The following is a 22,391-nucleotide window of genomic DNA, read 5'->3' on the forward strand; positions in this document are numbered from 1 at the left end:
TATGACTGGATCGATAACCATTCTCTTACACAACTCTCAACAACAAAACTACCTACATTCACTGTAATTCGGTATTTAATTGTAATTCCCACTGGTGGGTGGAGTAGAGGACTTTGTAAATGCAGACTAGTTAATAGTATGAGTAGTAGTTTGCTTGCTGAAGCATGTTCAAGTAGTTCAAGCAGATAGTGTTGGGATGATTTTAGCAAATCAACTGGCAGGAAAATAATGGGATCAGATTAACTGTCTGTTTACAGTGATGTACAATATTGTTTCCCAACGAATTTAATATAAAGTGAGATTGCGTGGGTTAGGTTGAAATGAACCCAATGATTTTTTTATTAATTTGTTTTTGGGAAATTTGTATTATTGACCATCCTTAGATTCTGGGAGTATGGAGAGGCAACCATGTAAACCAAAGTCACATGTGGGCATCAAGTCACTGCAATGGACCCTGTGGACTATATGATGATGGTCTTGGTGCAATGCATTTGGGCCCAATCCCCACAAGATTTTGGAAACAATGGGAGCATGTCAGAGATCTAATCCTGGGGCTCTTTATGTTCCATCAATTCCTGCATCTTACAAAGCTTGATGCAAAACATTGATGGACTTCTAAGATTCTAAAGTCTGATCCACTGCAGACTATTGTAAAACTTGAAGCACAGTGTCAATGTTAACATGAGTGCATGCTCTTCATTCATGAGTTCAACATATGTGCTTACTGAAATTGCATTGTATAGTGCCTCAGCCCCAGTAGTCTCAGGGTGCTGCAGTCATTACAAGTCCCTGCCAATGTTTTTGTTGGGAGTCAATGCCGTGCTGACCATATAGAACACTACAGTACAGGCCCTTCAGCCCACAATGTTGTGCTGACATTTTACCCTGCTCTAAGATCTATGTAACTCTTCCCTCCCACATGGCTCTCTATTTTTCTATCATTCATGCGTCTGAGTCTCTTAAATGTCCCTAATGTATCTTCCTCCACAACCTCTGCCAGCAGTGCGTTCCACGCACCCACCACTCTCTGTGTAAAAAAACTTACCCCTGACATTCCCCTTATACCTTCCTCCAATCACCTTAAAATTATGTCCCCTCATGTTAGCCATTGTCACACTGGAAAAGGATCTCTGACTGTCCACTCGATCTATGCCTCTTATCATCTGTGCCTCTATCAAGTCCCCTCTCATCCTCCTTCTCTCCAAAGAGAAAAGCCCTAGCTCATTTAACCATGTTTCATAGCCATTGTTACTCACTAGTGTTGCGTGCAGACCCCTCAAAACTTGTTCTATAATCAGTCAGGATGCCCAGCTCCAGGCTGGTACTTGCTGCTTCCTTCAGAAGGATTTCTGAGGTGTCATTTTCAATGGATTACAAAAACTGAGAAGGTACTTGAGAAATAAAATGACCAAAGGCTAACATGGTATGAAAGGCTCCACTGTAGCAGATGGTAAGTATCTCTGAGCAAGTCAATGTTGTTAAATGTATTTTTTTCTTTCATTTGTGAAGTGATGTATGTAGCAGAGTCGAAGGCCCAGAGCTCACGGTCTTGGAGTCATACTCTGAAAGTCTGGAAGAACCTCTAATTTCTATTCTAGCTTCACCAGGTTTAAGATATTGGCTGGTCTTCCTCTGGTCTTTCTTCTCTGTACTGTGTTGTCATCTTGTCTTGTGGGAGAAAGAGTTAGTGAGTGCACATTCTGGTGGATTTGTTTATTGTGTAGATACTAAAAACGAGAAGTAGCAAATGCAATTGTGATGGGGAGGTGTTGAGGGGAATGCACGAGTGTAATGGAACCGTGAAAAAAGTTAGTAATTCTACGATGACTACTATGTGAGAGGAGAATGAAGTCGGTTCTGTGTAAAGGGAACAAGGAAAAAGTGAATTTGTGTGTGTTCAGAATTTTAAAAAAGCTATTATCTATCCTTTTGCCAAGCATTGAGGATGGAATGAGTGGGGCGAGGTAAAGGGGGGGGGGGGAATGTGGAGACTGTTGAAGGATTATTACAAAGAACACGAGAGTGAATACTATTAAGCAAGAAATAGTGATAGGGTGATGTTAAATGAATTTTGTAGCAACTGAGAAAACCGAGGCAAGGAGTTGTACAGTAAGGTCAGCATGGACAAGTTAGGCCAAAGAGCCCGTTTCTGTGCTGTGCAGCTCTATGACTCCATGAGTTTGGAGCTCCAGAGAATGAAAAACCAGAACAAAGTTGAGCCCAAATATAGCCTTTGCCCGTGAAAGAGTTATACATGGCTAATTGATATTTGGAGTACTTCCCCTGTTATATTAATGTGGTAAAATCTCATTTTTTGAAGAGTGCTTCATTTAACTTGATGTATTCAGGCAAGTTTTTGGAACATACTGAAAACAAATGATAATTGGAGAGATGATATCTGTAATCATGGTGATTATTCTAATGATCACCCCCTTGGCTATGGCATGTGGTGGACATGTAAAAACAGTAAATGTTGGAATTACTCAACCAGTCAGGCAATTCCTGAGGAGAGAGAAATGAAATCATGATTTCTGGTTGAAGGTCATTGACCTGAAACATCTCTTTATCTCTCTACAGATGCTGCCTCGCATAATGATTACTTCCAGCATTTTCTGTTTTCATTTCGGGTTCCATGTACTTGCCATGTTTTGCTTTGGTACTATAGAGTGAAAGGGTCATTAAAAAAAAACATGACTTCTGTGCCCTAAGAATTTTTAGTGCAATAGGTTTTAATGGAGTAACTATTTAAACATCCTTCTAATTTACTCAGACACATTAAATGCTGGATACACTCAGCAAGTCGGACAGCATTTAAGGAAACAGAAGTCGAAGATCCTTCATCATAGGTATTGATGAAAGGTCTTTGATCTGAAATGTTATCTCTCTTTTGAAATGCTACCTGACTTGCTGAGAGTTCCCAGCATTTTCTGTTTTTCTCAGATTTTCAGCATTTGCAGTTTTTGGATTTTCATATATGCTAATATACTCATCGGAGACAGAGTTGATTTAGACAATAAGATGATTTTAACTGATCATTAAACTTTTCTCTGTGACCAATGTAATGTAATCCTACTAGTAGTTTACACTAAGGGCCGTATATATCTTATAACTATTATCTAGCAACTGAATTGGCAATATTTCATTATTATTTCTTGAAAATGACGCCAAAAGTTGTTAGTTCCTTAACTGTCCTGTAAATCTAGAGACTAAACCCACAGCCCACCAGAATATCTGCTTTTGAACCACACGATGGATTGCCGAACTTTTCCGCGGGCTACGAAGGGACGTGAATGGTGGAAACCTTCCATATTTCCAAGAGGGAAATAAAACTCATAGAACTGAGCCCATTCGACTTTCACAAGTTTTGAATAATGCTGTATCCCTGTATATCCGGGCACCGAATACAAATCCAGCTCAAATAAACAGTGGGTCAAATCTTCCTGGAAAAATAAAGGCACGTTAACAAGCCGGTAGTTTAGGGGGATAAAACGATGCAGTACGAATTGCAATTTTTCAGAAGTTACAATATTTTTATGCCACTGTTTATTCCTCTTAAAAATCTCGCCCTAACCTCTTCGTTACTTGTACGTGCACATGAATTGCCCTTGTGCGTTTCAACGAGCCAAAAGAAAACGCAAACAGGGTTCATAATGCAGAACCTCAACCTTCAAGCAGATAATACCAAAGTCCAACTTATTTCTGAGCCGTAAATAAAGTGTAAGGCAGAAGGCCAGAGTGCTCCAAGTTGGTTTTAACTCCCGAACATGCGTGGGTTCGGGTCGTTGAAATTTAAACCATTTCAAACCGATCCCGACCCGCCCACTTCCAGCAACCGAGACGGGACAGGAGATGGGTGGGCGATTCGCTCCCAGGAGACCGGTCTGCCAGTTAAATCCTAAAAGGAGTCAGTGTGCATCCACTTTTTTTTACGGGCTTCTTGTTCTTTAACTATTTCGGCTGGGTGTCTCGGCACTCGGGAAAGGAGTTAAAAGGAGGCGCGCAGGTTCGGATCCATGATGTAAGTGCATTTACAGCACAGTTTGAGAAGCGGCGAACTCCAGCTTCCCTTCCAGTGACCAAGCCGCCCCCACCCCCAGCGCTGACTCCCGCTTCCTATTCTATTCACGATCACCGATGCCTCGCTATTCCTCCATCCCATGATTTTCCTCCCAGACTATCCTTACTCCTTTCTGATGCCCACGATCTTCCCCAGCGCCCTCCTTGACCACAGTGTCTTTCCCCCCAATCCCGGCTCCTCCCTCCCGCTCCCTATTATTGCACCAGACCACGATTCCTTCCCCTTTCCTCTCCCAAAACAAAAATCCAACTCCTGGACACCCCCATTGCCCCTGTCCCCGATCTCTACCCTCCGCCCCTCTCCAAGAGCTGCCCCGCTCCCGATTCCCTGCTCCATGCCATCTCTTCCTTTCTCCAGCTGCAGAGCCTTGTGCTGCAGCCTTTCCCCCCTGACAGACAGGCAGATAACATGTCAATCAGGCAGTCAGTCCGGTTGTGCAAGCATGCAAATTGCGCCCCGCTATTAATGTAAGCTGGACGTCTGTTTGGTTTTCCACTTGGGTATTCCTCCCCGTAACCGTGTAAACATTGAATTCTTCGAGTCTTGGTGGAAAGGAAGTTGCTTTTAAATGCAGAATCATCCGTCCTTAGAAACACTCATTCTGTTCCTCTGTGGATATTCTGGACAAGCTAAACAACTTTGTACAAGAATATTACAGATTGAACTTTTACCCAGTGAATTCAAGGATGGCGACAAAAGTTCATTTCACATTTCAAAAATATACAGCATTGCATTTATGCTTACACATTACTGGCTCTGGGCAATAATAAAATGGGCATGATAAATTCATGAATTTATTTAAACAAAACTATTTTAATATGAAGTCTTAGCCTAGAGTAAAGCAGCATTTTTTCAATGCAAATGCACTTCTTTTTTCTTATACATTATATAACAAAGGATTTAACTTACTAATTTCTTGTAACAAAACCTGATTCTGAGCACACAACCATCTTTTGTTTCATCTTTGGCTACAGGCAGGTTATTTTTCAGAGTTAAAGGGTAAACAAAATAAAAAGTGGTCAGGAAAATAGGAAGCAGGATTCACTCATTTTCTTATTAGCAGAGATATTTCATTACTTGATGAAGAGAAATGATTTGGGAAGCTGTTTTATGGATCTGAAACACCAGACTCGGAACATCCACTACAATTGCATCCATTTACCAGTAATTTTTGGGAAGGGTATTTGACATGGCCCTTGCGATCCTCAGTTCAGCTAATATTCAGCTTTACCTGGTCTTGAGATCCATTGAAGGTCTCATTAAAAAAACAAAAACTGCCTTAGACTGCAGCTGAAAGATCAATTTGTCAAAGAGGAAAAGGAAATCTACTAAAATTAGGATTGAGTAAATTGCATCATTATAACTGTATTAACTGCTCAAGGTCTTGAATTTCAGACCATACATAATTATCTTGACCAAGTACAGATCACTAATTTGCAGTGTATGCACTCATATTGGCAGAAACTAGTTTACATTACTACAAATTCTGCGCAATACAGTAACTCAATTGTACTTCTTTGCTGCAGTTTCTTTTTAAGAGTACACCATTCCAATAATTCCAGTCTTTATAGAGAAGAAAGGGAATTCTTTGAAGAAGTATCAGAAAGTGTTGACTAGGGTAATACAGTTTGTGTATATAAATGAGATAATTTTAAGTTTCTATTGAACCTTGGTTGGACAGCAAGTTGAGAACCAAGTAATGGATTCTGAAGTAAGGACAAAGGTGCAGAAAAGATTGTAAGGATGTTACCAGAATTAAAACAATGTGACTGTCAGATATGATTGATCACTTGTGAGACTCGTTGGAAAGGAGACAACTAAGAAGACATCTCATGTGGTCATTAAAATTATGGAGGGATTTAATAGGGTGAAAATGGTCACTATAATTTAGGAGGAAATTTCTTTGTACGGAAAGTAGTGATAACTTGGAATACATCATGTGAGATGCTTGATGCAGATTTGAGAAATTTAAGGGACGTTTTGATGGATGTGTAAGGGAACGAGGAATGGAGGGAGCTGATTGGGAAGTGGTAATTAGAGTGGGAGGAGGCTGTTATGGAATATAAATAACCCATTCATCACATGAGTCCAAGCATATGTAATGTGCAATAGTAATATGAAAATGACTATTAAGAATGCATGACTGCAGCATTAACTTTCCTATGTAAAGTGTTGAAAGGAGTTCATATTGGGAAAAATTGGGTGACTATCCTGATATTTTCTGGTCATTAAATTAATCAGCTAAATCCATGGACTATTCCACAATTTCTGTAACTACAGTCCCTCCAAGGAGTATTGGATCTTAAAATCAATGTTTAGATCTAAAGTGGAGTTTATTATATTGCCTTGGTTGCTTTGGCTCATTTAGTAGCAGTTTCTTTGTGGAAAGATTGTGGGCACTGTAGTATTATCAGAAGGTTGTGGGCTCTGTAGCATTGTTATGCTTTTATTCAGGTAAGACAATAAACTATGGCCCCATTTGGTGTTTCAGCTGTTTGCTAAAGATCCTACAGTAGAATTTCATTTTTTGCTGTGCATGGTAGCTACCTGTGATGTGGTTGTTTGCACTGAATTTGACTTCTAAGATCTGGTTCTATGAATTACAGAAGTGGAATTCAATGTGCATACATTACTACATGGAATGAATATCTGGGCTTCCAACTGTAAAATTCTATGGGAATTCTATTGCTTTTCTGTAACAACTGGTGAAGAAAGTCCTGAGCAACACCAGCCTCCCCATTTGAAATTACTTGGTAAAACCAATGCAAAAGTTTTTAAAATAATACCAGTCATTCTGGGAATACAGCTGCCAACATCTGTGCCACAGGCATAATCACACTCTCCAGATGGAAGGAACTGTGGGACACATTTAATGCCAGGGAGAAAATATCTCATCACTAAACCACATTAGAAGTCTGGTTTCAACCTCCCCACTCAGCAGAGTCACACAGGCTGTGGGCACTGTACCCATCTGCTCCACAAATGGAAGATGTGGGATGACCTAAAATGGTACCATGGCCATAAGTTCCAAACCATGAAAGATATCATATGACCCATCCCATTAAGGTCTGGTGTAAGATGAACCTCATTTCTCCACTTGGCTTCTCGGGAAACCATTGAATGGATTGACAGACTGTATGTCCAATATGAGGCTGTTCATGTGATGTGAAAAGAAGTAGAGTAACTTTGGCAGAACCCAGCCAAAAGCAACATATGTAGCCATATATTCTTTATTTATTTGTCAATGATATGTGGATATCACTAGTTAGCTCCATGCCTAATTGCCCTTGAGTGGCTGACTTGACCATTCCAGGGGTCAGTTAATTTTCAACCACATATCTCTCCAGCCTGAATCACATGTAGGTTAGACCCGGTAAGAATGGCAGATTTTGTTCTCTGAAGAACATCACTAAACTGAGAATCTAATCATTTTTTGGTCATTGTGAACACTAGCTTTTTATTCTAGATTTATGCAGTAATTCAGATTTAAATTCCACCTGCTATGGTGCAATTTAAACTTCAGTGGCATAGTCCAGGTCTCTGAATACTAGTCCCAGAACTTGAGCATGGTATCACCGGAATCTTTGTGAGGTGGGGAGAGGGTGATGGAGAGCAGTTGCTGCTGGAGGATTGTAAGAATGGTTACATGGGTCCACATTTCACATTTGGAACAGTAGAGAATTCAATGTGTGATCCTGCTCAAAGGCCACTAGATAGCTGTGGCAAGATTCACAGAATTATAAATTAGGCTACATTCAAGTGGCATTCATGACAGACCTAGTAATTTTAGTGATAGAAAGCATTTTCACTCCATTAGAGCACAACTAATGAAATATTTGGCATCAATTTCTTCCAAGCACGTGGCCAGCTGTAATATTCTAGCACTTTGTGGCATTTACTGTATATTCCATCCGGTGAGCATTCATGCAAATTTAGAATGAAGCATAAGTGACAGGATGGCTGTTTGAGGGCCCAATGATACCCTTTTTCCTCACAGTTAACAATTCATACAAACACCTCTGAAGCTAAGCAGAGAAAAGAAAACTATACCCAAGTAATATGATAATATAACCAAGTAATAATAGCATCAATAAAGGTTCTGGAAGATCCAGATCCTGGATAGGTCTGAGTGCAGAAGACTTGGGGCTGTGAAGTGGTATTTCTATATCCCTGCAAGGTGCTGGCTGGAGCTCCGGTGTCCTGTTGTGTCTCCACAACTTCACAATCCAGCCATGGTGGTGGACTTTCTGCAGGAAGAGGCGAAAGACAGATGATGGCACAACATGGAGGCTGAAAATCTCTCTCAGAAGAGAGAGCACAGAACCCAACAGCAGTAATGCTGTAATTGAGCCATCTGTGACTGTGAGACCAAATTCTTTCTTTTAGTATTAAGTCTCCGCACTGCCATCAATTCTTTGCATGAACCACCTCCATTTACTTGTTGATTGTGAACCTACACATTTTTTACAACAACTCCTTTCCTGCTTGCCATTAAGGACATGCAAATCACCATATAAATCACTCCAAAAACTCTTGTTCATAGCGCAGTGTCATTGAAATCTAAGAAACTTCCATGTGAGTTAAATGCTAGTATCCTTGTTCTCCATTGCCTGGTCCCACTTTCACCTCTGATACAGAGGTCAACAGATGGAGGTGTGGTACATTTGTAAAGGGTTTGCCCTGGTTTCTTGATGCACTTGGTAAACTTCTATCTGCACTACAGATCTGTATTTCAAGAAAGAAGCAATCAGTGCATATCCTGGATGGGTGCCCAGCACCAAATACATTAAGTCCTAAATCCCACCCCTATCCTGCAACATAATGGTCCTGTTCTTTTCCATTGTGAAGCAGATGTTGGTTGCAGTATAATTACTTAATAGGATTAAAAACCCACCGGAAGATAATAATGCTTTAGTTTCAACTGGAGTCCAACTCCGGTGCCTTGTACAATAAAAATAGAAAGTAAACTTAATGTTTCAGGCCACTGACCTTTCACCACACAGAACAGGCAGAAGTTAGAGAAGGTAACAATGTTTAAGCCAGTACTGAGACAGGGAAAATGGGTGAATGAGCAAAAGAAGAAATAAAAGGGAAAGTCTCTGATAGGATGGAAGGCAGCAGAGATTAAATGCTAGTAGAAGGAGATTATAATGGGCTTTGTTAATTTATAAAAAAATGGTCTTGAATTCTTGGAATTGGGTTGAATTTATAAAGGATCCCTCTCCAGAAGATGTCAGGGTCTGGCAACAATTTTGAAAATCACAACCATTCCTTTCAAATTCCTTTTGCATTTGCAATTTCAAGTTGTGCGATAGAAGGAACTCATTCAGAAAATACAGTGACACCGTCTATACAATGTTCTTGATGGTCGAGGAGGGACTGAAGAGAACGGTCAGCAGGCTGTGACTTACTACTTGACTGGGCTTGATTAAAATCTCAGTGAACGCTGTCTAGTGATAAGAAAGCATAGCATATTAATCCAAAATAAATTTAGAGGCCATTTGTTCTGTAAAGTAAATGTTATACTTTTATTCCTTTTGTTCTTTCTGCAGAAAATTGAAGATGAGAGACTTTAGCAAGTGGAAGAAAAGCTGAAAGTTTTGAGAAAGAAATAATGAGCTCAAACCCCACTGCCAAACGAGGAGAAGGGGTACAGACCCCAAAAGCTCAACAATCTCCAGCTAGACAATTGTATGGTCAGTCTGGACAAAGCAACCCATCTGTGCTGACCACCGATTCATCAGTTCACAGTTTCCCATCTCCATCTCCTTTACCACAGCAACTGACCAAGCATGTGGATGTATGCAGTGACTGGGACAGCATTGAAGGATTATATCATCGGGAGTTGGAAGAGGTTCGGGCCAGGGCTGCTCAGATGGAAAAGACCATGCGCTGGTGGTCAGACTGCACTGCTAACTGGCGAGAGAAATGGAGCAAGGTGAGGGCGGAAAGAAACAAGGCCCGTGAGGAAGTACGGCAGATGCGGCAGAAACTGGAGTCAGTCGTGAAGGAGTTAGCTGCCATGAAGAGAGAAAAGCAGGAACTGTTAAATGAAAATGAGCAACTGAGAAGGGATGCAAAATCAACAGAAACACCATCAGCAGCTTTGGTCAAACTGGAGGAATATGAACTCAATGCGCTAGAACAGGAACCTGTCAAAGATGTCAAAAATAATAAAAATCCACCATCCCCAAACAAATTCACTGGTTCACCAAAGAAGGTAAGGAAGACAAAAGCTCTGCTCATTAATACAGCAGCAATACAATGATGTTTACAAATGACAGTAATTAATTCTACATATAATGCAATGCTTTGAGCTACCCACCACCACTAGTCCCAACCTCCCTCCTCTCTTTTATTATTCTGAGCATCCTGGCATTTCTGTCCACAAACAGAGATTACCTCAGGCTGTGAGCAGAGACTAATTATTTGATGTGGGCGAATTACAACTAAGATGCCTTTTCCAGCAAATATCACTAAAAAGAAAATAAGGCCAGCAACAGTGACTGATTTTGCACTTTCTAGCCTAAGGAATTAGAGTAGTTTTGCATCTGCTTACTCAGCACAGATCTAAAATTGAACCCGGGACTTGTGAAGCTCAGTCCATCACAGCCTAAACACCTGAACTAACCTTCAATAATGTAACCAGTGACACAGTTTATGATATACGATAATCAATAGTACCTAGACCAAACATAAGAGGTGCATTTAAAGGAAAATCTGGAGGGCAGAAAGAGGGCATGAGATGGACCTGGCAGGCAAGGTTGAGGAAAATCCCAAGAGATTCTACAGGTATAATAAGAGTAAAAGGATGGCAAAGGAAAGATTAGGTCTCCTGAAAGACCATCTATGTGTGGAGGCACAGGATATGGGTGAGATTTTTAATGAATATTTTTCATCACTTTATACTGTGGAGAAGATCATGGAAGCTAAGGTTTTGAAGCAAATGAGTTGTGATGTCTTGGACCATATATGAATTATCAAAGACGAGGTATTTGTGGGCCTAAGGCACATTAAAGTGGATAAGTCCCCAGGGCCTGACCAAGTGCATCTTCAGACCTTGTGGGAAGCTAGGGAAGAAATTGTGGAGGCCCTTGCAGAGATATTTGCGTCATCTTTAGGCACGGATGAAGTTCTGAAAGACTGGGGAGTGGCTAATGTTATACCGTTATCTAAGACAAGCAGCAAACAAAATCTAGGGAACTACAGGCCAATGACGCTGATATCATCGGTGGGTAAGTTTTTGAGGGACAGGATCTACTAGCATTTAGATAGACAAAAAAGGATTAGGGATAACAGCACGGCTTTGTGCGTGGGAAATCGTGTCTCACAAATCTGCTAGAGTGTTTTGAAGAGGTAACCAAGAAGATTGATGAGGGCAGGGCGGTGGATGTTGTCTAAATGGACTTTAGCAAAGCCTTTGACAAGGCTCCGCATGGAAGGCTGGTCTGGAAGGTTAGATTGCATGGGATCCAGGGAGAGCTTGCTAAGTGGATACATAATTAGCTTGATGGTAGAAAGCAGAGGGTGATGGTGGAACGTTGTTTTTTGGACTGGTGGTGTGACTAGTGATGTGCCTCAGGGATTTGTGCTGGGTCCATTGTTGTTTGTCATTTCTATAAATGACTTGGATAAGAATATGCAAGGCATGATTAGTAAGTTTGCAGATGACACCAAAATATTGTCGACAGTGAAAAAAATTATCAAAAATTACAAGGGGATCTGATCAGCTGGGTGAGTGGACTGAAAAATGACAAATGATGTTCAATCCAGATAAATGCGAGGTGTTGCATTTTGGGAAGTCAAACCAGGGTAGAAATTTCACAGTGAACGGTAGGGCACTGGGGAGTGTTGTAGAACAGAGGGACCTAGGAATAGAAGTGCATAATTCCCTGAAAGTGGCATCACAGGTAGACAGGGTAGTGAAGAAGGCTTTTGGCATGCTGGCCTTTATCAGTCAGGGCAATGAGTATAGGAGTTGGGATGTTATTTTTCAGTTGGACAAGACATCGGTGAGGCTGCAATTGGAGTATTAGGTACAGTTTTGGCTACCCTTTTATAGGAAAGACGTCATTAAGCTGGAAAAACTGCAAAGAAGATTTATGAGAATGTTGCCTAGACTCAAGGGCCTGATTTGTAGGGAGAGGTACAGCAGGCTAGGACTATATTCCTTGGAGCATGGGAGACTGAGGGGTGACCTTATAGAGGTGTATAAAGTCCTGAAGGGCATAGATAGGGTGAATGCACACAGTCTTTTTCTGAGGGAAAGAGAATCAAAAACTAGAGGGCATAGGTTTAAGATGAGAGGGGAAAGTTTTAAAAGGGATTTGAGGGGCAACTTCTTCATGCAGAGGGCGGTGTGTATATGGAGTGAGCTGCCAGAGGCAGGTACAATAACAACATTTAAATGACACCTGTACAGGTACATGGATGGGAAAGGTTTAGAGGGATATGGGCCAAACACGGGCGAATGGGATTAGCTTAGATGGACATCTTGGTAGGCATAGATGAGTTGGGGCAAAGGGCCTGTTTCCATTCCTTATTATTCTATGACTCTAAAAGCAGGCAGTTACACAGGAGACTAAATTCTCTTTGTGATCAACTAAAAGGCTTCTTACACATACAACATGATAAAAATAGCCCTTCTATCATTACTGAGGGGATAATACAAATTTACCTTCATATATGGATCTTGTGGCAAATACAGCTTAGCCAGGAAATTTCTTGTGAAGTATATTTTTCATGGAGTCATAGTGTTGTAGAGCATAGAGATGGGCCCTTTGCCCACCACATCTGTGCTGACCTTTTTGCTCATATACACAAATTCCATCTGCCTGTATTAGCTCCGTATTCTTCTATGTCTTACCTATTTAAGTGCCCATCTAAATAGCTCTTAAACATACTGATTGTACCTGACTCCACTACCTCCTCTGGTAGTGAGTTCCCAATATCAACCACTTTCTATGTGAAAAAAAAAACTTTCATCACAAATCCCTTTTGCAACTCCTTCCTCTCACCTTAAACCTTTGCACTCTTGTTTTAGACACCCCTACCATGGAAAAAAAGATGCTGACTACCCTATAATTTTATATACTTCTTTCAAGTCACCTCTCAGCCTCCTTCACTCCAGGGAAAACAAGCCCAGCCTATCCAATATCTCCCCATAACTAAAGTCCTCCAAATCAAGCAATGTCCTTGTGAATATAAACATCCCCACTTTTATATTCTATGCCCTGACTTATTATGAAGCAAGCCCCATATGCCTTCTTCACCACCATGGGTTGCCACTTTCAGGGAATGAAGGTCTCTCTGTTCATCAACATTCCTTAGTGCCTTACCATTTACTGTATATGTCCCACCCCTATTTGACTTCCCAAACTGCAACACCTTGTACTTGATGGGATAAAGTTCCACCTGCCAATGCTCCTCTCAGTTTCCTATCTGACCTACATCTTGCTGTGGCCTTAGACAACTTTCCTCACTATCAATAATGCCACCATCTTTCATGTCATCTACAAACTTACTAATCATAATTCCTGCATTCATGGAATTGGAATTGGTATATTGTCACATGTGCTGAGGTACAGGGAAAAACTTGCCTTGCATACTGTTATACAGATCAATTCATTATATAGTGCATTGAGGTAGTACAAGGTAAAACAATAACAGAATAAAGTGTAACAGCTGTAGAGAAAGTGCAGTGCAAGTAGACAATAACATGCAAGGTCATAACGGGGAAGATTGTGAGGTCAAGAATCCATCTTATCGTACTAGGGAACCATTCAATAGTCTTATAACAGCAGGATAGAATCTGTTCTTGAGCCTGGTGGTACATGCTTTCAGACTTTTACATCTTCTGCCCGATTGGAGAAACGAGAAGAGAGAATGTCCGTGGTGGGTGAAGTCTTTGATTATGCTGGTTGCTTTAACAAGGCATTGAGAAGTATTGACAGAGTCCATGGAGGGGAGGCTGGTTTCTGTGATATGCTGAGCTATATCCACAACTCTTTGCAGTTTCTTGTGGGCAGAGCAGTTGCCATACTGAGCCGTGATGCATCCAGCTAGGATGCTTTCTACGGTGCAGCGATAAAAATTGGTGAGTGTCAAAGGGGACATGCCAAATTTCTTTAGCCTTTTGAGGAAGTAGAGGCGCTGGTGAGCTTTCTTGGCCATGGCATCTACATGGTTGGACCAGGACAGGCTATTGGTGATGTTCACTTCTAGGAACTGGAAGCTCTCAACCCTCTTGACCTCAGCACCATTGATGTAGACAGGAGCATGTGCACCACCCCCTTCCTGAAGTCAATGGTAAGCTCTTTTGTTTTGCGGACTTTGAAGGAAAGGTTGTTGTCATGACACCATGTTACTAAGCTTTCTATTTCCTTCCTGTACTCTGACGCATCATTATTTGAGATCCGGACCACTCCGGTGGTATCATATGCAAAACTTGTAGATGGAGTTAGAGCAGAATCTGGCCACACAGTTATGAGTGTATCGGGAGTAGAATAGGGGGCTGAGGACACAGCCTTGTGGGGCACCAGTGTTGAGGATAATCGTGCTGGAGGTGTTGCTGCCTATCCTTACTGATTGCGGTCTGTTGGTCAGGAAGTCAAGGATCCAGTTGGAAAGGGAGGTGATGAGTCCCAGGTCTCGGAGTTTGGTGATGAATTTGCTTGGAATTATAGTATTGAAGGCGGAGCTGTAGTCAATAAACAATAGTCTAATGTAAGTGTCTTTATTGTCCAGATGCTCCAGGGATGAGTGTAGGGCCAGGGAGATGGCGTCTGCCATAGACCTGTTTTGGTGGTAGGTGAATTGCAGTGGGTCAAGGTTCTTTGGGAGGCTGGAGTTAATATGTGCCGTGACCTGCCTCATGAAACATTTCATGATGGTGGATGTCAGAGCCACTGGGCAGTTGTCATTAAGGCACTTACCTTGTTTTTCTTTGGTTCTGGATGATAGTGGTCTTCTTAAAGCATGTGGGAACCTCAGTTATATCCATGTCGTTATTATATATCACAAGCGCAGGTCACAGCATCAATCCCTATGGTTACAGACTTCCAATAAGAAAATCACCACTAGTCTCTACTCTCTGCCTCCTTTCACCATGCCAGTTTTGGATCCAATTAGCCAGCTTGCCTTGGAATCCATGTGCCATAACCTTCGGGACCAATCTACCATGTCAAATGCCTTACTAAAGTCCATATAGGCAACGTCCACATGCTGCCTTCATCAATCTTTGTAGATACCTTCTCAAAAAAACAATCAAAATGGTAAGGCAGGATTTCTCCCACACAAATTGATGTTGACAATCTCTGATCAGGCCTTGTCTGATCAGGGATTTTCTCCAATAATTTCCCAATCAGCGACCTATAGTTACCTGGCTTAAGTTTGCAGTACTTCTTGAATAAACAGCATTAGCTACCCTCCTGGCATCTTATCTGTGGCTAATGAAGATGCAAATATTTTTGTCAGGGCTCCATCTACCTCCTCCCTCGCTTCCCAAAGCAACCTGGGATAGATCTCATACAGCCCTGGGGATTTATCAACCCTTATATGTCCCATGACCCCCAACACCTCCTCCTTAATACTGACCAGCTCCAAATTATCTATGTATCACCACCGCCCCCCCCCCCCCCCCCCCCCCCCACCCCGTACTCACTACCTTCCATGTGTTTCTCCTTGGTGAATACAGAGGAGAAGTATTCATTTAGGGCCTGTGCTCCACTCATGAGTTACTCCTTTGGTTCCTCAGGGGATCCTCTCTTTCCTTAGCCACCCCCTTGCTCTTGATATACTTGTTGAATGACTTGGGAATGCCATGAAGTTGCTGGTAAGGCCAACATTTATTGCCTGTCTATATTTGCGCTTGATAAGGTGGTAGGTAGTCTCTTTCATGAACAGCTGCAGTTCTTCTTTTGAAGGTATTCCTAAAGTGCTGTTGGGTAAGGAATTTAGACCCAGTGGCGATAGAAGACAGATGATATACTTGATGATGTACGACTTGAACATAGAACAGTGAACATAGAGCAGTGCAGCACAGGAGCAGGCCCTTCGGCCCACCAAATCTGTGCTGACCATGATGCCAATATAACTAATCCCATCTAAAGCACCAAAACACTAAATAACTAAAGAACGTAGTCTGTTTCCCTCTATTCCCTGCCTGTTCATTTGTCCATCTAAATGCCTCTTAAGTGTTGCTATCATATTTGTTTTTACACCACCCCTGGCAGTGCATTCACTCTCTGTTTAAAAAGACTTGCCTCGTAAATCTCCTTTAAACTTTCCCTCTCTCACCTTAAACCTGTGTCCTATAGTATTTGACATATACACCCTGGAAAAAAAACTGACTATCTATCCTGTATAGATACCCTGTCATAATTTTATATACTTCTGCCAGGTTGCTTCTCAGCCTCTGACACTTTAGAGAAAACAATTCAAATTTGTCCAGCCTCTCCTTATAGCTAACATGCTCTAATGCAGGCAACGTCCTGGTGAAGCTCTCTGCACCATTTCCAAAGCCTCTGCCTCCTTCCTATATTGTGGCGACCAGAACTGCACACAATACTCCAAATGTGGCCTAACCAAAGTTTTATACTGCTGCAACATGACTTGCCAACTTTTATACTCAATGCCCTGACCGATGAAGGGGAACCTGCAAGTGGTGGCATTCCCACGCATCTGTTTTTTCATAGTGGTTACCTTCACCATAAAGGGTTGTTAGTCCATTAACACTCTGCTTATGATTTATGCGAGAGTGGTTTTCATAATAACTTGCTTCAGGTCAGTGACTGATTTGGTCCTCTGTTTATACTAAATTACATGCAAATAGCACAACCTTATTTTGAAGTCCCATCTGCCCATAAGAGCACTCTCAGATGTCAGAGAACAACATTGGTCCTGGAGTGACCAGCTTCTGTCCTCTGCACAACTGCATTACACCTGATTCCTGACAATATCCTACTTTAAAGGGAAATGGTTCTATTTGCACATGCCTCTGCAACCTTTGCTTATATATCACATAATACATAGGCTCCACTTCTACCTGAGGCAGCATTTTTAGATGTTTATCCTGCTTATAATCTTTTTAGTTTCTCACTCTGTGCTACAAGCTTTGTTTATAGTATGGTAAGTGCATAAACAGTAATGTCGATAATACAATACAATAATACAGACAGTAGAGTATGTGATGAAATTGGAACAATAAATTACTCATGTCTAGGGACCACATAGTGATTTTCCTTTCACCCATTCTGCTGTAAGTGTACAAATCTGAGTGAAGGGACTAGCAATCAGTATTAAAGTACTTAAAAACCATTCTAAAAACCCATAAAAGAGATTTCCACCTTAGCTGACAATTGTGGTGCTAGAAAATAATAAAAAACTGCAGATGTTGGAAATCTGAATTAAAAATAGCAAATGCTAGAAACAGACAGCATGTCAGGCGGCATCTGTGGAAAGAGAAACAAAGTTAATATTTCATATTAAAGACCTGTTATCAGAATTATAGTGGTAGAGCCAGAGTATTCCCTAGAAAACTCCTAGCCATAATGAGGAATGTGATTGAAGTAAATAATATAGATACATTTCAGGGAAGTTTATGAGAAAGAGAGGAAGAGAGTTAATCTGATAGATTTAGATGAGGAAAGATGGGAGGAGGGGTGAGTGGAACTTAAAATCCAGCATGGAATAGTTGGGCTGAATGGTCTGTTTCTGTGCTGTATATCCTAAATATTCCTTGTGTTATGTTGCTTTCTCTCAAAAAACATACCCAGCCAGTAGCACTAAATTGTTCTGTCACCATATAGCACTCTGCCTCTCATATTCATTCCAATGAAACCATTGGAATAAAACTTGGTGACAGAATAAAGGTGCTAGTGAGACAATGTGGCTTGTTTAGCACTGCCAACCAGATAGAAATTTCGAGGCATATATCATAATTCAATTATGTTAACATTAAAATTAAAAGCAAATGAAAGCTTGAAGATAGGAAGGATTTGCCAATTTAAATTTTGTATTAGAACATAGAACAGTACAGCACAGTACAGGCCCTTTAGCCCACGATGTTGTGCTGACCTATATAAACCTGCTTCACGATCAGTTTAACCCTTTCCTCCTTTACAGCTCATAACCCTCCATTTTTCTTACATTCATGTGCCTATTTAAGAGTGTTTTAAATGTCCTTATTGTATCAGCCTCTACCACCATCCTCGGTAATGCGTTTCAGGCACCCACCACTCTGTGTGAAAAACCTACCTCTGACAACTCCCCTAAACTTTCCTCCTCTCACCTTAAATGGATGTCCTCTGGTATTGACCATTGCCGCCCTAGGAAAAAAGTGCTGGCTGTCCACTCTATCTTTGCCAATCTATCTATTCTTTTCCAAAAAGATATAGAAATTTTTGACTGGAAGTTGGATTTCCCCCATCTTTGGTATGCTAAGTGGTGCTACATTTAGCACCAGTGCCAAATCTGCAGTTCACCTAAAAAAAACATCCTTGATTTAAGAAATTATTATCATAGTTTAGTCCCTTTAAGAAGCATTAAAGCTGAGCTACAAGTTTCACCCTAACGGATGTTGGCTAGGTTGGTAGCAGTAAATAATTTGCATGGTGACGCCTGGACTGCCATGGAGATGAGACTAAACAGGTAGGGGGTGCAAATGGTGGGATGTACTGGTGCTTCCCAAGGAGTCCGCTCCCTGAGCGCGATCACCTACATTGAACACAGGTGGTTTATAACTCCCTGCGATCAATAGCAGCATTGGCCTTGCATATCAAGTGACTGTGAACTGCAGCTATCAGTTCACAGAGCCTCAATCTGTGCTGAGAACTGCTGGCAACAAGTTCTATTTAAATAAACATTACAGGGGATGTTTTATTAATGCATAAAAATGATACCCTATGGGGAGCTGCTCCAAATTGTGCATTGTTCACTACTTCTAGCCTGATAGGCTCCTCAGCCAACTGTGAGCTAAGAACAAAAATGGCAAACTATGATCTTTTGATCCTATGGCCACCACACAGATTAGAGATGTCACGTGGGAAATGTGACAGGGAAATGACAGTGGTGTTAGTGTGAATTGTGAGAGGAAGTGCTTGGTACAATTTCCTGATGAGTGAGGCTTCAACGTCAAATGGGAACAATCACTCCAAAAACACCAGTTTACTTTTATGTACAATTTACACGGTGAAAAGGGTTGCAAATAGGTCAAGTTTCTAATCATGTCGTCTTTAATTTAATATTCATATTTAAATTTAATATTTTAGTTAAATAGATCAAAACTTTTCCTTTCTGATTCTGTTGAATTGTTATAAACAGTTTCTTTCATCTTCATAGACTAGTGCTTGATATTCTGCTGTTTCAAAGAGATTGTTCTGTAATACAGATTGAAATTTAATTGGGTTGTACTTTGTGTTGTACAGCTCTGAAAATGTGAGACTGTGAATAAAAATTCGAAAATCCATAGGAGATCCAACAGTCTCCATTGGAACTACAACGGCAGGCAGGTGAAATTCTTGGAGAATTTCAAATCCGTGATTCGAAATGACTTCTGAACATTTAGGAAGAGTTATAGTTACCAAGGTATGGGTTTATTTGGAACAAAGCATGCTGTAAACCCAGCAGGAGGGGCAGTATCTGTGGAGTGAGAAACAGAGTCAATGTTTTAGGTCAGTGACCCTTCATCAGAACTGGATAAGTTAGAAAACAAGTGGGATTTAAATTGTGCAGATGGGAGAGGTAGAGAGGGAATATCTATGGTAGGGTGGAGGCCAAGATTGTCGAGGTAATTGATCCTGGTGCCAGTGGTTGGAGAGAGAAGAAACAAAGGAACATGTTCTGTGTGATACAGAATACAGCTGGAAATCTGAAATATAAGAGAATGTTGGAAATACCCAACACATAAGGCAGCATTTGTGGCAAGAGAAAAACTGAATTACTAATAAAGGTGGATAACCTAACATCAGGACAGGACAGTTCTGACAAGACAAGAAAGGTTGGTTGCTTGAAATTATTGAATTCATTTATGGATCCTGAGGGCTGCAATGTGCTTAGATGGAAAATGAGGTGCTATTCCTTGAGCTTAGGTTGGACATTGTTTGAACAGTGTTGGAGGCCAAAGACACAGAGATCAGAGTTGGAGTGGAATAAAGAATTAAAGTAACGTGTTGGGAAGCCCAAGGTCGCCCTTGTGACTGAAGGGAGGTGTTCTGCAAGGTGTCATCCAATCTGCACTTGGTTTCTCCAGTGTAGAAGAGATCACAGCATGTGCGCTGAATGCAGTGCCCAAAATTGGTTTAGTCTGGGATGGTTAACATAAATTTAACATGAATTAAAAGAACAAGTTAAATGGCTGATTGAATTGAACTTTTGGAAGAAATTGAAGAGTGAATAAAGGAAAAGCAATGGATTTTGATTTTCAGAAGGAATTTGATAAAGTAATATGAAAATTGAGTAGTACTTTATGAAAGAAATGTGGCTGTAGAAGGGAATATGGGCGCATAAAGTAACTTTTTTTGAAGAGTTGGGGATGATAGAATCTGGGTGATGTCTATGCAGGATCTCTTTTGTATTCTATTTATATGAATGGTTTTGGCATTGTAATGGACAGTTTCATTTGTTTTATTTGTTTGCTGGTGATAGCAATAGAGAGGGTTGCTCCTTGAATGACGTGACAATGAACATAATTTGCAATTTGCTTTCACCAATAATTATATTTATGCTTCGTTCTAAGTTATAGTTTAATGAGTACTTGCTCATCTTTAACACGCTATAACTATTATTTGTGTTTGAACATGAGGGGCATTATAACTGGATCCATTTTTGTTCTCATCTGACATCAAGTGTGAATTTCAGTTGGAACCACTTGATAGCAGTTGAACCAATAACTGTGGCTTATTTTCTCTTACTAATCCAAGGAAGGTTGAATGCCTGTAGCATTGTCTTCAATACATTCCCCAGCTCTGCATCACAGAACAAGCAACGGACTTTTAGTTTAACAACTTTGGTGCAAGCAATGTTATGGTGCTGTGGGCGCTTCTCTAATTTTACACTTGGTGGAACATTTTTAATAACATTTATTTACATTAAATTACAAATGACGTGCCGTTATTTTCTCCAGTTACATTACACTGGAAAAGGGATGCTTTCGTCTGTTAATTTTTTTTGTTAGAAAATATCTTGGTGAAAATTTGGATCTGCATTTACTGCTCTCTTGATTGCTTGGTTGCACTCTTACACTAATGAACAGTTTAGAAAAATGAGAGCTGTTCGCTGATGGGATAATTCTTAGGCATCAGTAGGCTACATTATTTTCCTAAACTATTAAGGGAAGTGCAAGTGCCGACCTTCTGGGGCAGCTCTTCTAAGGCAGAGCCAGTAGGTACATCTGAAATGGCTACTTCTCTGCCTTTCTGTTTGGAAGGTTGGTACTTCAGTTTAGATATGCAGTTAAGCTGGAATGTCTCATGTTTGATTTGCTGCACGCTAGTAATTCTATCACTCTGCTGAGAAGCTGAGCTCTCTGCAGAGCTAAGGGTTGCATTGCTGTTCTGCAACCTTTGTGCTCTTCCTGAATCTTGCTAAGATTCAATCTGGCTGTGCTTTGCTGATTTGTTGCACTTGGAAAGCAGGAAGGCAGATAAAAGCCTTGGTCTCCCAATATATACCAAATACATGTGCAAAATCTCATTGGAGACTGAGTTCTGGGTATCTGTGCCACTGAATTATACACACTGTAATGATCCTGTCCCTGTCAGTTCCTGAATTAACGTTCTCAGTGATCTCTCAAAAAAACCCTTAACATCAGTCAGTCGCATGAACATCAGCTTTATGAACACGATTTTTAATAAGATCTTATTAATAGGATTTCTTATACTTTATTTAAATGTTCCATTGGACTTTTCTATACAGCTTAATTTCACACTAGTATTTTTTATTTTTCTTTTCTAACCTCCCTCTATCTTTCTTTATCATGCGCAATTTGTAATCATTTGCTCCTGTCTTGGCATCACATAGCCAGATCTATACAATGGCTACTCTTTGATAGAATGATTCCAAAGCCAAACGATCAGCCTGTGTACTCATTAAAGGAGGTTACAGCCAAATTGCTGCTTGTTTATAAAAAAAATGCAGTCATTTGGGAAAAAAAATTGACATTGATGACAACCAGCTGAAAGTGATGGAACGTCTGCAGTCTAGCTATGAAGTCTGCAGACGTGGTAATTTTTTAATGACATGCTTTTAAACTTGGTTGGTTCTGTCACTGGGTTTCAGCAACCAAATACTGCTGTGTCTACAGCTCAGATGTGAA

General features: G+C 40.8%; 1 protein-coding gene across 4 annotated transcripts in view; it reads left to right on the top strand.

Moving 5' to 3' along the window:
• The window catches only part of LOC127574050 (coiled-coil domain-containing protein 102A-like), a 354,834-nt gene that overhangs the window by 35,786 nt on the left and 296,657 nt on the right, over positions 1-22,391 (top strand). For 2 of the 4 annotated variants that reach the window (XM_052022650.1, XM_052022653.1), the window contains exons 1-2: positions 3,862-4,018; positions 9,631-10,298. In XM_052022650.1, the coding sequence (XP_051878610.1) occupies positions 9,693-10,298 (606 nt within the window). In that variant the 5' untranslated portion in view covers positions 3,862-4,018; positions 9,631-9,692. Of the gene's footprint in view, positions 1-3,861; positions 4,019-9,630; positions 10,299-22,391 lie in introns of those variants that run through there. The other 2 variants (XM_052022652.1, XM_052022651.1) reach the window with 1 other exon arrangement.

Source organism: Pristis pectinata, chromosome 9, assembly GCF_009764475.1.
Source record: "Pristis pectinata isolate sPriPec2 chromosome 9, sPriPec2.1.pri, whole genome shotgun sequence".
In the NCBI taxonomy this organism is placed as follows: domain Eukaryota; kingdom Metazoa; phylum Chordata; class Chondrichthyes; order Rhinopristiformes; family Pristidae; genus Pristis; species Pristis pectinata.